Here is a 12,544-nt window from a genome sequence, read left to right on the forward strand (position 1 = left end):
CAGCGGACGGAGACGGCCCCGGGTTGTCTGAGGGAGGTCCGGGGAAGACAACGGGAGGAGGCGGGGCTGGGTCTCCGGAGGAGGCGGGGCAGGGGTCGGGTCGAGCCTTTGTTGGGACCGAGGAGCTGCAGGTTGGGCCGCTGGGAAGGGCGGGGGAGGAGTAGGGAGGTGTCCTGGATTGGGGCCCAAGGGCTCTTATTTTGAGGGTATCTTGAAAGGTGAAGCCTGAGGGAGGAGAGGTACACAGATTTCCCTCCAAAACCTTGCGCCCGGGGACATTCAGATTATGTGCCTCTGGCCCCTGCTTGAGCTCTTCTCTTTCCTGCCCCAAAAGAGAATTTTAAGACGTGAAACGGCTAAGCCTGTCACTCAAATGCTCCTCATTTCACAGAGATGATGGAGAAGGCAATGCATACTGACCCCGACCTCCAGTTTGTGTGCCCCACACAGCGCACACGGCCCCCTAAGAACAACCCTTTCTCCTTCTATTGAGAAAAAATAACGGACGCCTATGCGAGGGTCTTGAAGGTACCAAGAACGTACGCGGAGGATTTAACCAAAGGCAACGCACTGAGGTTGTCCCCTGCACCCCTAACTTTTGGAAATTTTGTTTCTTCTCTCTCAGGCTCTCGTCAGGATGGTGAAGCTGTTCATCGGAAACCTGCCCCGGGAGGCCACAGAGCAGGAGATCCGCTCACTCTTCGAGCAGTACGGGAAGGTGCTGGAATGTGACATCATTAAGAACTACGGCTTCGTGCACATAGAGGACAAGACGGCGGCAGAAGATGCCATCCGCAACCTGCACCACTACAAGCTGCACGGGGTGAACATCAATGTGGAAGCCAGCAAGAATAAGAGCAAAGCTTCAACCAAGTTGCATGTGGGCAACATCAGTCCCACTTGTACCAACCAAGAGCTTCGGGCCAAGTTTGAAGAGTACGGTCCAGTCATCGAATGTGACATCGTGAAAGATTATGCCTTCGTACACATGGAGCGGGCAGAGGATGCGGTCGAGGCCATCAGGGGCCTCGACAACACAGAGTTTCAAGGTGAACTGCTCTGGGGTCTTGGTGGCAGAACTGAGTGGGGTCCAGGTCAAGACAGGCAAGAACACAGGACCATGGGGCTGGCAGGGCGGTTCTTTACATGCTATTTTAGCTGGAAATAATAGGAAGATTGTATGTCTGCCATTCTTGAGATTTGCCAAATCCTTTTCAGATTGTTGACAACTACATAGAATCACAAACTCTGGGTTACTTTATCCTTCGGGCTTCACTCATTTCAATGCTGTTGGAAGTTTAATCTGCCTGGGCATGAGTACCTCATGGGAGAAGGGAGGATAAAAGTCTGGCTTTTGTTATGGCCAGGAAGCCTTATGTTTGAGAGGTTAGATGTGTAGAATTTATACTCTTTCCTACCATGCATGATGGGTTGTGGTAGGCAAGAGAAACAAAAACATGTGGAGGAATCCCTATGTTATAAATTTGGGCGGTGAATCTGGATTGGGGGGGAGTGTCTTTTGAGTGCTCAAGTTTGTTCAGCTCAAGCAGAGCCAGAAACCATGGACTACAGATTCTTCTCATCTTATGTCCCAATAAACCCATCGCAAGGTGGAAATATCGTTTAGTTGAAAATACATTTAATACTATACCATAGAGTAGCGGTTCTCAACCTGTGGGTCGTGACGCCTTTGGGGGTCGAACGACCCTTTCACGGGGGTTGCCTAAATACATCCTGCATATCAGATATTTGCATGACGATTCATAACTAGCAACATTACAGTTATGAAGTAGCAATGAAAATAATTTTATGGTTGGGGGTCACCACAACATGAGGAACTGTATGAAAGGGTCGCGGCATTAGGAAGGTTGAGAACCACTGCCATAGAGTATCATTTGTTTGCCCTTGTGATCACATGGCTGAAGGAGCTGTGGCTGGGTCACCACTGCCCAGCATCATGAGAGTATCGTACCACATATTGATAGCCCGGGAAAAGATCAAAATTCAAAATATGGTTTCTACTGAATATATATTGCTTTCCCACCATCATAAAATTGAACCACCGTAAGTCAGGGACTGTCTGTATTCTGCCCATCTATTATTTAATTTTAAAGGTAAACAATTCTGAAATAATTAGATTGAATGGGAATGATGGTCCTGCTTCTAAGGAGATCCAGTAAGATATTCTAGTAAATAGTATGTTATTTATACCAATCATAGAGGTACAGGAGGTCATCTGATGACTCTAGAACTGTACTGTCCACAGATAGCTATTAAATTGAAATTAAATAAAATTTAAAATTAAGTTTCTCAGTTGTACTGCACACATTGCAAGCACCCAGAATGCACAAGAGGTGAGTGGCTACTGTATTAGTGCAGATATGGAACACTTCCATGATCATAAAAAGTTCTGTTGGACAGCACTGTTCTACAAGGTTTTTGTTGATGAACTACACATTTACAGCCACTTCTCAGGGTCATAAATTAACACCATTTTTTGTCTTGAGTGCCAGTAAAAGAGTTGTTAAGAAGTACTTAAGGGCCCTCTGCTAAACCTAGAAAACAGGAACGAAATGGAAGAAGAGGAAAAGTTGACCAGAAAAGGGTAAGAAAGTTTGCAAATAGAGGAGATTGCAGATAGTGCAGCAAATATCTCTGGTCACAGCCAGTGGTACCCTGGCCTTTAGCTGCTCTTTAAAGCTTAGGGCAAAAGTCCTTAGATACTTGCTATTGTTAACTAGTCGTATGACTTTGGACAAGTGTTTTATCCATCTTCCCCACTTACAAAATAGAGTTAGTAACCCCTGTGGTACCTCCTTCACAGAATAGTAGTGAGGCCAGAATGAGGTATAGGTGTGAAAGTGTTTTGACAGTGAAAACACTATGTGGTGAAAGGTGAGTGTTCACAACAATGAATGTTTCTGTTGTGGTTAGAAACTTATTTAAAATACGATAGCTTTTTTAAAAAATGTGTTTTTATTGATTTCAGAGAGAGGGAGAGCAAGAGAGGAATAAAAACATAAATAATGAGAGAATAATCGATTGGCTGCCTCCTGCACATCCCTACTGGTGTACGAATCCACATCCTGGGCATGTGCCCTCATTGGGAATCGAACCAGTAACCTCTTGGTTTATGATTCGACCTTCAGCCACTGAGCTGCACCAGCTGGGCATGATAGCTATTCTTATTTTATCTTGGAAAGCTGTTGCACTTCAGACAGCTTTAAAGATATTCTTAGTATTTTCATTTGATAGGGGAAGGAATCATAAATAGTGGCAGAGAAAACTGTGGGTTCTCTTTTGACAGGTAACAAGCAAAATGTAAAAAGAATGCAGTTAAAGTCAGGTATAAACTACAGAGAGCCTGGCTGGTGTAGCTCAGTGTTTGGGCATCAACCCATGATCCATAATTCAATTCCCGGTCAGGGCATAGACCCAAGTTGCAGGTCCCCAGTGTGGGGCATGTAGGAGGTAGGGGATCGAGTCGGTGCTTGTGCCCTGACCAGGAATTGAATCGTGACCACCTGGTTCATAGGTCAATGTTCAACCATTGAGCCACACCAGCCAGGCAATAAAAATATATTTTAAAATACGTGGTAAATCTAAAATGACCTTTATTTAAATATGTGGTGAATCGAAGATGAACTTTGTTAAAAAAAAAAAAAAGAACTGCAGAGAAACTTCACAGTTGAATAAAGAGATAGGGTCCAAAATATGTATATAAAAGTCATTTAATTGGGGGAAGCTGGTTTGGGAGGAATGTGTGTTTTAATAAAGCAGGTTTAATTACTTTAAGAAGTGGATATCTGACTACACACAATTCATAAATTTTTTACAATGTAATCACTGAAAAGAAAGATCCTTTATTTGGTTTTCATGTTCTTAGCCTGACCCCTCTGGAGGAAGTACTCTGAGTTACACACATAGATGTTTTTATAACCAGCTTTTTTCCCCCCCAGATGACAAGAGAAAGTTTAGCATCTATAATAGTAAAAGCATCATGTGCTAATTAGCCCAGACAACCTTCCGGAGGAAGCCAGGGCTGTGAGGGCTGAGACAAGCAGCTGCGGCTGCTAGGGCCAAGCCCCTTGCACAAATTCCGTGTATGGGGCCTCTAGTTGGATAATAAGTTGCAGTTTTACAGAATATACAATCCAGATACCAATTTATCACATTTTTTGATAAGTCCTTTACAGGTATTTAATGAAGGTAGCGTCTTAAGAATACCACTTTAGGCATCTATTGCAACTTCATATGTTAATGACTGCCATTTAGGCTTCTGACTTGTTTGACTTCTAAAAGGAAGCAGCAGAATCTGAGTTTACCTGGGTCTTTCGGGATCTGTTTCCTCTCCACAGCAGCAGTGAACTGCACCCCTATTGAGTTAGCAAACAGCTTGCATTGGAAAACCTTAAAGCCTTCCTAAGTAACAAACAGTTCAGGCAGCTGAATTGGGAATATGCAAGAGTTCAGGTGTTTTGTGTTTCCCCCCAATATGTAAACAAGCATTAAACTGAAGTACTATTGTGTGTCAGCTACATCCCCAGCCTCTGGATCCTGGCAATGATAGGAGTTCAGCAATTAGGACCCCAGGTTGCACACCTCAGCATTTTAATACTCCTTTCTGTTCCAGAATTCAGAAGAAAACACTTTTATTGGGCTAGTTTTCAGAAAAATGTTGGCAGTGCATGTCAGTAATTTTTGAAGGTCTCAGGAAGTCTTTATGTTTTCTAAGTGTAGGGGAGTGGTAAAATTTACTTTTCTTTCAGTTTTATTTGCTCTCATTCCTTAAGATAATAGAAAAACACAGTATTTTTCAATTATAAAAACTTTAGGGGATTTAAATTAAAAGCATAGTTACAATCTTTGGGAAGATTGTGTTGGGGGGAAAAAACAACTATCCCTTCTATTATAGATCTTTTAGTTGTAGGTAAAAAAATAAATAAGTAAAAATAACCTATGTCCTTTTCATAGTTACTACTAGAGGTAGATTTTTGCCACAAATATCTATAAACTTAGAAGTTCCAATCTTTAGAGCAGGGATAAAAACGATGTAGTAACAGAAGTATCAAGGAAAAATCACTGGTTTTTGTTTCTCAAAAGAAAAAAAAAAGCACCCAAAATCTATAAAAGTAAAGAGCAAGTTAAATTGCAATTTTTTTCTTAAAAATGTATTTCTAAGTTTCCTGGATTGGCTGCTTTTTATATTGGTTAGTCTGACTTCACAATTGGAGCACAGTTCATGTCTGTCACACAGATTAATGTCACCATGCATTGCTGAAAGACAAATAATTTGTAATCCTCCAGTCTCATAGTGAACCCTACACCTCTATATAAGTTGGAGAAGAAAATCTGTGTGTTTTTGTTCTATGCATAGTTAGCATGTGGTCCTTCTAAGAATTGGAATAAGAATATTCAAATTGCTGAAAACAGTGGGTTGGCTAAATGCTGCTTTCAGAGAATTATGGCCACTTGGTATCTGGTGACTGTATCAGTGACTGTGTGGTGGATACTGCCTCTCCGCTAGCAGTTGGAAGTAAAAATCTGAGCACCTTTATTTCTGCTAAAGAAAGGTTTACGTTGGAGGCAGCAACTGCTGGAAACTGGGGTGGTAGGAATCTTAGACATTGGGCAGAAATGAGTTTGACTAAAGTGATATTACTGCACTAACCCGCTCCCCTCTCAGGGTCAGTGCATGGCGCTGTTCTGGCTGCCGTCCTGAATCGGGCTGTTTCCAACAGGATGGTGGAGCACGAGGCCTCCTATCGCATAACTGCATCCAGAACAAGGTCTGTCAAAGAGAGAGCAACTTGCTGATCGTGGAGGGGGGAAATTTGTTCTGAGCAGCCCTTAAGAGTGATGCGAAGCCCCTGTTCCCTGTCTGTACTGGCTGTGTTTTGGCTATAATTTGAAAAGCATTGGCTTGATCTCCAAAGTCTTAAGCAGTTTGAGACTAAATACCCAAATACTCCTTTTCTCAAACTGCTTTTAAAGACCTTGGATGCTTTCATCAGTAAGGGTGTCTGGGCTTGGTGGTACACAAACCCAGGGCAAAGACTTTCTTCTTCTTAGCTGTTCCTTGGTGCTGGTCATTCCCTGAATGTGGCTTGTTTGTATGGGTGCCCAGAGGACTTTAGACAGATGCTGCATTTTTCTAACAAGTAGATAATCCCCGATAAAGAATTGTAAACTATATGACAGGATGAAATGTTAATTATTCCATTACATGGGAGCATGTCCCTAAGAAACCAGTACTGCTTCAAGATCTCATTTTGCTGTTGAGAGACCTTGGTCAAATAGAATTCTTTTCCACAGTAGGCATGCTGAAAAAAGTGAGGGTGGGGTTGAAATCTGAAGAGTCTTATAAAGTATATGATGAACCAGGTATGATTTGTGTAACCAACATAACCTTTTGTGACAACTGCAATAGTGGCTGGAGGAAACAAGATGGACAGAAGTTTGCTGTGGTCTTTAAGCTGCAGTAAATGCTCAGGCCTAATGTCCCTGAATAAATCAAGGAGAGGTTGGTAAGATACTTTCCAAATCGGGCATAGCTGAGGTTTTGTTGGATATTTGGTTTGGAAGAATTGGCAGGTTTTGAAAGGCTAAAATCTCATAGTCCCATTTAAAATAAATAAAATCTCACAGTCTTAGCAGTAAAAAGTGGAAACTTTCCATTTCTGTATTGGGCAGGGGGCAGTTGTGGAGACAGAAGTAGGATGAAATTCGGTCTACCTAGTGTAAGTAGAAAGTGTTGACTGGTCTCTGAGGACCCAAATTTTCTAGCTCTTATCTATATTAAAACTTTAACTGCTTTTGGAGGGGATTGCTGAAACAGGATCTCAGGTGTGTGTGTGTGGATATATGTGTGTTTTGTGCCAACTAGTTTACTTTCATTTGGGGAAGGATAAAGAATTCTGAGTGAGTTATAATAAATCTTATATCTATTTTCTCAAGGCAAAAGAATGCACGTCCAATTGTCTACAAGCCGCCTTCGGACTGCCCCTGGGATGGGAGACCAGAGTGGCTGCTATCGGTGTGGGAAGGAGGGGCACTGGTCTAAAGAGTGCCCAGTAGATCGTACGGGTCGAGTAGCAGACTTTACTGAGCAGTATAATGAACAATACGGAGCCGTGCGCACGCCTTACACCATGGGCTATGGGGAATCCATGTATTACAACGATGCATATGGAGCACTCGACTACTATAAGCGTTACCGGGTTCGCTCTTACGAGGCAGTGGCAGCAGCAGCAGCAGCTTCTGCATACAACTACGCAGAACAGACCATGTCCCATCTGCCTCAAGTCCAGAACACAGCTGTGACCAGTCACCTCAACTCTTCTGTTGATCCCTACGACAGACACCTGTTGCCGAACTCAGGTGCTGCTGCCACCTCAGCTATGGCTGCTGCTGCTGCCACCACTTCTTCCTATTATGGAAGGGACAGGAGCCCCATTCGTCGTGCTGCAGCTGTGCTCCCCACAGTTGGAGAGGGCTACGGTTATGGGCCAGACAGTGAGCTGTCTCAGGCTTCAGCAGCTGCACGGAATTCTCTGTATGACATGGCCCGGTATGAACGGGAGCAGTATGTGGACCGAGCGCGGTATTCAGCCTTTTAAAAACTGGAGGTGAGAGTGGGGTAGGTGTGGTTAAAAGATCCCATTTAGTTCCCTTGAAAGAGACCCATGCTGTAGAGGGGAAGCTAAAGCCACCTGATTGCTGTCAGGACATTAATATCCAAAAAGTATAAATTACTTGTTAGAAGAAACTGAGTTTGTTAGTGAGAATACTGTTATTTAATTAAGTGTAAGCTAATTTGGGTTACAGAAACATACTTAAGAGAGCTAACATTTGTTAAGTGCCCTCTATATATCATTTCACCTACACAATAAGCCTTTAAGATACGTTCTGTTATACAGAGAAGAGAGCTAAGCCTCAGGTTAAGTACTTTGCCTGAAGTCATCTGGTAACTGAGAAGTAGAGCCAGAATTCAAACTCAGGCCTGGCTGATTCCTAAACCCATTATCTTTCCACTAAAGTCACTGTGGTACAAGCTGAAGAATACAGGTTCAGGAGTTAATAATGCATGTCACAGTGAGAATTTTAACTACACCTTTATAGACTTCCAATTGGCTAATAAAAATACTACTTGGGTTATTAACCTTTATCAGAGGAACCTCTTCTAATATATAGCTTATAAAGTGGCTTATAAGCCAAATAAAGTTTATAAATTTTAGGTGTTTAGTTGTAAGACACTTGCTTGAAAACAGAGTGTTTTGATGCCACTGTCCCATGAAGTCCCTTATTAGTAATCTGGAGCGGCAGTCGCCAACCTTTTGGACCTACGGACCACTGGTTGGCGACCGCTGATCTGGAGCATCTCATTGTACATGGGCACGTAAGCTGTATCTCTGCATAGTCAGTGATACTTTCTTGTTCAGCCTGATGCTTCCCTTTTTTTCCAGGAAGTGTTGTATGGTTTGGTTTGGTTTGAGAGGAACATTTAAGGAACTAGATAAACAGGGTAATTTTTGATGTATATAAAATCCCACTGGTGACCCTGGGAATTTAATTTTTCCTACTTCAGAAAATGTATGCAAAGATGTTAGAAGGGCAAGAGTAATTAGATTGATAAGTCTCTTCAAGTAGAAATGGTATCATGACAACTTTCTATTCTGGTTTTCCTTGTACCTTGAAATTGAGAATCACTTGAATGGGAGGCCTAGTAGCAAAGTTAAACTTAGTTACCACTGAGTTTCCAGGGTTCCTAACTTATCCCTTTGGTATATGCGTAGAAGAAAACAAAGCAGTAGGAACTGCCCTTTTTCATAGTGAGAAGCAAATTTGGCATGAACTTGTGGCAAGTGATACCCTTATGACCATGAGACCATGACAAGACTGGGATCTCCTGAGACTACTGGGCAGTACTGTGTTCATGTGCATGAAGTTGATAACCTTACAACTTGTGTAGTTTGCCATTACTTTTTACTTTTAATACAGCTGAATCTGCCATGAAATGGGATATGCCTCTAAAATAAGGTATTATCTGTCCAATAACTTCTTTCTCTTGAATGTTTCAAAGTTAAATATTAAGTTAGTATATATGATCTTTAAAGGATATTGCCTAGTTATTTTAAAGTGAATTTTGAGTTCAAGCAGTGGTTGTTCAACTAACCTCTTTTTAACGATGACTTTTAAAGAAACTTACCTTCCAGGTGTGAACCTCAAATGGACTGAATAACCCTGAGTTGGTTGCAGTCCCAGGAGCCTGATGGTAATGAGGCTGCCAGGATGAAATACTCCAGAACTGTTGGGGATCCAATTTCGGGTCTCACTCTAGCAGAACTGATTCAGCAACGTCACAGCTTTTGAAGTCCATTGGCACAGATCAAGACCAAGATTTGGCCCTTTGTCTGTAATAAGTAGAGGAGCTTGGTGTGAGTTAACTTTTTTTTCCTCCAGCCATTGGTGTCTGGAGCTTCCATCATCAATGCAAGAATTAGAGAATATTAGGATTTCTTCTTTTGATTTGATAAGGGAGATGTGGTCAGTTAGGGGAACTACTAGAATTATGGTTCCAAATCTATGACCTATAGGTAATCTTGGAGGGTAAACACTCCTTGATACCCTTTGTGATTGTTCCTTTTGAAAACTTAACTGTGAAAGATTAAGATGAAACAAATTTAGAATAAATAGAGCAGTTGGCCATATTTGAGATCTTAGCATCTTCTGCTTTTCCTGGACCCAAAAATTAAATTACAGCCTTTGATAATGTCTGTATGCCCTTTGGTATAGTGAGAATAGCCGTGTATTACAGAAGTTGTCTTGCCTAAAAAATGGGTAAGAAAATGAGAAATATGTATTTATCATCAACACAGCAGTCTTCCAGATAGATTGCTTCTAGTTCTATTATAGCTATAAGTAGATTCCTATATATAGTCCTAAGAGTCCTGGGTAATTACATGGGGTAGGTTTGATCCAGTCTGACTTGGTTTTGTTTTGTTCTTTGTTCTTTTCCCCCTGGAATACAGGACAGGACCAGGGCCCTTGTACTCGGAGCCAAGCTGCTCTCCAGGCATTGTGTAAGCCTCTTGTGTTGTGCTCTCTTTCAGGTAGGATAATTGTGGACTGAACCCTCGGGCTGCGGTCATATATGAGAACTTGCTTCACGCGGTCCCCTTTGCCGGGATGTTTCCATTGCTTCATGTTTCAGTAAACAAAGGAGTTTGTGACCAACTATGTTTTCTTTCTTAATTTAATTCTTCTAAGTTGACTTTTCTTTCCTCCTAATATGAGGGTCTGTAGCCTTTCATTCTATTCCTTATATTCTCAGCCTTTGAGCAGCACTAGGTAAGGATTATGCTGGCATTCCCTTTTTCCTGTACAGTGGAACCCCTCTTATCTTGGTTTCCATAGGAGTTGAATCCTTCCTCCTGTCTACCTGAAACATCTCCTTAGCCTTTAAAATGACCATTTAGTGGCAAGCAACCTTTTCCTCTTCTGTTAGCTCTGGATTTAACATTGAAGCTAATCCTCTGAAATTGCTAGGACCACTGGGGTGGGGTTGGGGGTGTTTTGTTGTTTTTTTGTTTTGTTTTGTTTTTTTATGTCTGACATGTGATCGTGGTACAGCATTTGCTGAAATTTAGCCTTGTTTTGCTCCACTCCTCCCATTTTTTAAAAATATTTTGACAAATAAACGTTTCTAACACTTAAGTATCTTTTTGTGTTTGTGTGAATGTTATTTACAACAATTATCTTCTGATTCTTTCTCAGTTGTGCTCAAACTACAAAATTCAAATGAATTCAAATTTAGATTTTAGAAGTATTTAGTGAAGTATTGTAGCCTCAGCAGAGGATGGAGAGAAGTTAGCTAACTAGCATTTTTAGACATTGTTAAATATGCTCCTCCTCTCTAAAAACCAGAGCTACACTTTCCACAAACCCAGGTCAGTAGTAACAGAAGTAAGCTGCACGGGGAGAACCCTGCATTGGGAAAAGGATGAGCCAGAGTATGACCAAGGACCTTTCAGGTTGATTCCATTTGACTTCAGAGTGTATGTTTGTTTAAATTCACTTACAAACTATTTTAAGAGTTCTCTTCCCATGGTGTTAATATTCTGCTGGGATTAAACTTTAGCTAAAATGAGTAAGATAGTTGTGATAGGTCAAAAGAAGAGAAACGTCGTAGTATTTTGAGCAGAAAGACGAGGATATTGACGGTGACAACATTCTGCAATGAAATGTGTCTAGATCTTTTTTTTACAAAGTTATAGACATTTTTATTACCATTACTTAGATCCCCACAAACAAACTTAATGACAGATTCAACCCTACTTAAGTTTTATTGTATCCTATATGGATGTTGACATGTAAATTCTCACTGTCTGCCCTGGCTGCACCAAAATCTCCGGTTCTCCTCTGTGCTAACTTAACAGTGGATTCTGCAAAAACAGTGCTACATCAACACTGTCCAGTATGACATTGGGAAATGTTGGAAGTGTTTTATATCTGTGAGGTCCATTTTGTAGATACCAATTTGTAGTATTTAAAATGTGGCTTGAGAAACTGAGCTTTAAACTTTTTTGATAATTAGCCACATGTGGTATTAAGGACTTGAAATGTGGCTAATGTAGCTGAGAAGTTGATAGTCTTACAATTTTTAAATCTTACAATTAACCAAATGTGGCTAGTGGCTACTGTATTGGACAGTTTAGATCAACAGTCACCAACCGGTGGTCCTTGGACCACACTGGTCCATGAGGTCTGAAAGGTTGGTGACCGCTGGTTTAGATGGTAGACTAGGTTCCTTATATGAGGAAAATAGCCTTGATGAATCATAAATTCTTTTTCCCTTAGAAAATCCTTTCATTCCTAGAATAGGTAACACTGGGAAAAGGGTTAGCTTTTATCCAATGTAAGAAAACTGCTGAGTAGGAACAAATGTGTTAATTTCTAAGCTTCAGTTCTTAAATGAGAAACTGCATGTTGTCGGTACATTAAACCATTTCAGAGTCCACTGAGGGCCCTCACACTAAAAGCTCCTGAATTAATTTGAATTCCTACTATGAGCCAGGATTTGGGTGGTGAACAAGACATGTGGTTCCTAGTAGAGAAGCAAACCTTAATTACATCTGATAAATGCTAGGTAGGGGACAAGGACAGGGTACTGTGAAAACAGTAGTGACTATCTGTGCAGGGAGATGGAGGAGAGCTGCTATCATCAGATCCCATCTCCCCCCCTTTTCATTTCTTGCCCAGCTGTGGGACCTAGAGACAAATCTGCTCAAGCTCTGCATTTAGGATCACCAAATCTCAAAGCTAAAGGGCCCTGCTAGGTTATTAAACAGTTCCACCACCTGACTGCTGAAGACTACAGTCAGTGTGCTGCCCCTGTGGGAGTGCCACTCAGCCAGAAGCCAGGCTCATGGCTAGCTAGCACAGCAGCGGTGGCAGGAGCCTCTCCTGCCTCCATGGCAGCACTAAGGATTTCTGCCTGCTGGCTTAGGCCCGCTGCTCCCCTATGGCAAGGAGCGGGCTTAAG

At 41.7% G+C, this 12,544-nt stretch overlaps 1 protein-coding gene across 6 annotated transcripts; it reads left to right on the forward strand.

Annotated features, from left to right (window-relative positions):
- The first annotated feature begins 602 nt into the window (after positions 1 to 602).
- On the forward strand, positions 603 to 10,719 carry RBM4B (RNA binding motif protein 4B). 6 transcript variants are annotated; one of them, XR_001515158.1, is made up of 4 exons: positions 603 to 1,049; positions 6,958 to 7,628; positions 9,216 to 9,437; positions 10,032 to 10,719. XR_001515158.1 is itself a non-coding variant. In XM_015569036.1 (3 exons), the coding sequence occupies exons 1-2, from the start codon at positions 638 to 640 to the stop codon at positions 7,617 to 7,619; spliced, it is 1,074 nt and encodes a 357-aa protein (XP_015424522.1). In that variant the 5' UTR covers positions 603 to 637; the 3' UTR covers positions 7,620 to 7,628; positions 9,216 to 10,719. The 6 variants fall into 6 exon arrangements, 4 of the variants coding, with proteins under 4 accessions (XP_015424522.1, XP_015424523.1, XP_015424524.1 ...); XR_001515159.1 differs by having other exon boundaries at positions 10,113 to 10,719; XM_015569036.1 differs by having other exon boundaries at positions 9,216 to 10,719.
- Positions 10,720 to 12,544: the final 1,825 nt, after the last annotated feature.

This window comes from Myotis davidii, unplaced genomic scaffold (assembly GCF_000327345.1).
Source record: "Myotis davidii unplaced genomic scaffold, ASM32734v1 scaffold425, whole genome shotgun sequence".
In the NCBI taxonomy this organism is placed as follows: Eukaryota; Metazoa; Chordata; class Mammalia; order Chiroptera; family Vespertilionidae; genus Myotis; species Myotis davidii.

What these genes read in the sequence shown, in the direction of transcription:
- RBM4B (XM_015569036.1), top strand. Translation starts at nt 638, where the DNA reads ATGGTGAAGCTGTTCATCGGAAACCTGCCCCGGGAGGCCACAGAGCAG. An exon ending in CGACAACACAGAGTTTCAAG is followed by an intron (nt 1,050 to 6,957) that starts GTGAACTGCTCT and finishes TATTTTCTCAAG; the next exon opens with GCAAAAGAATGCACGTCCAA.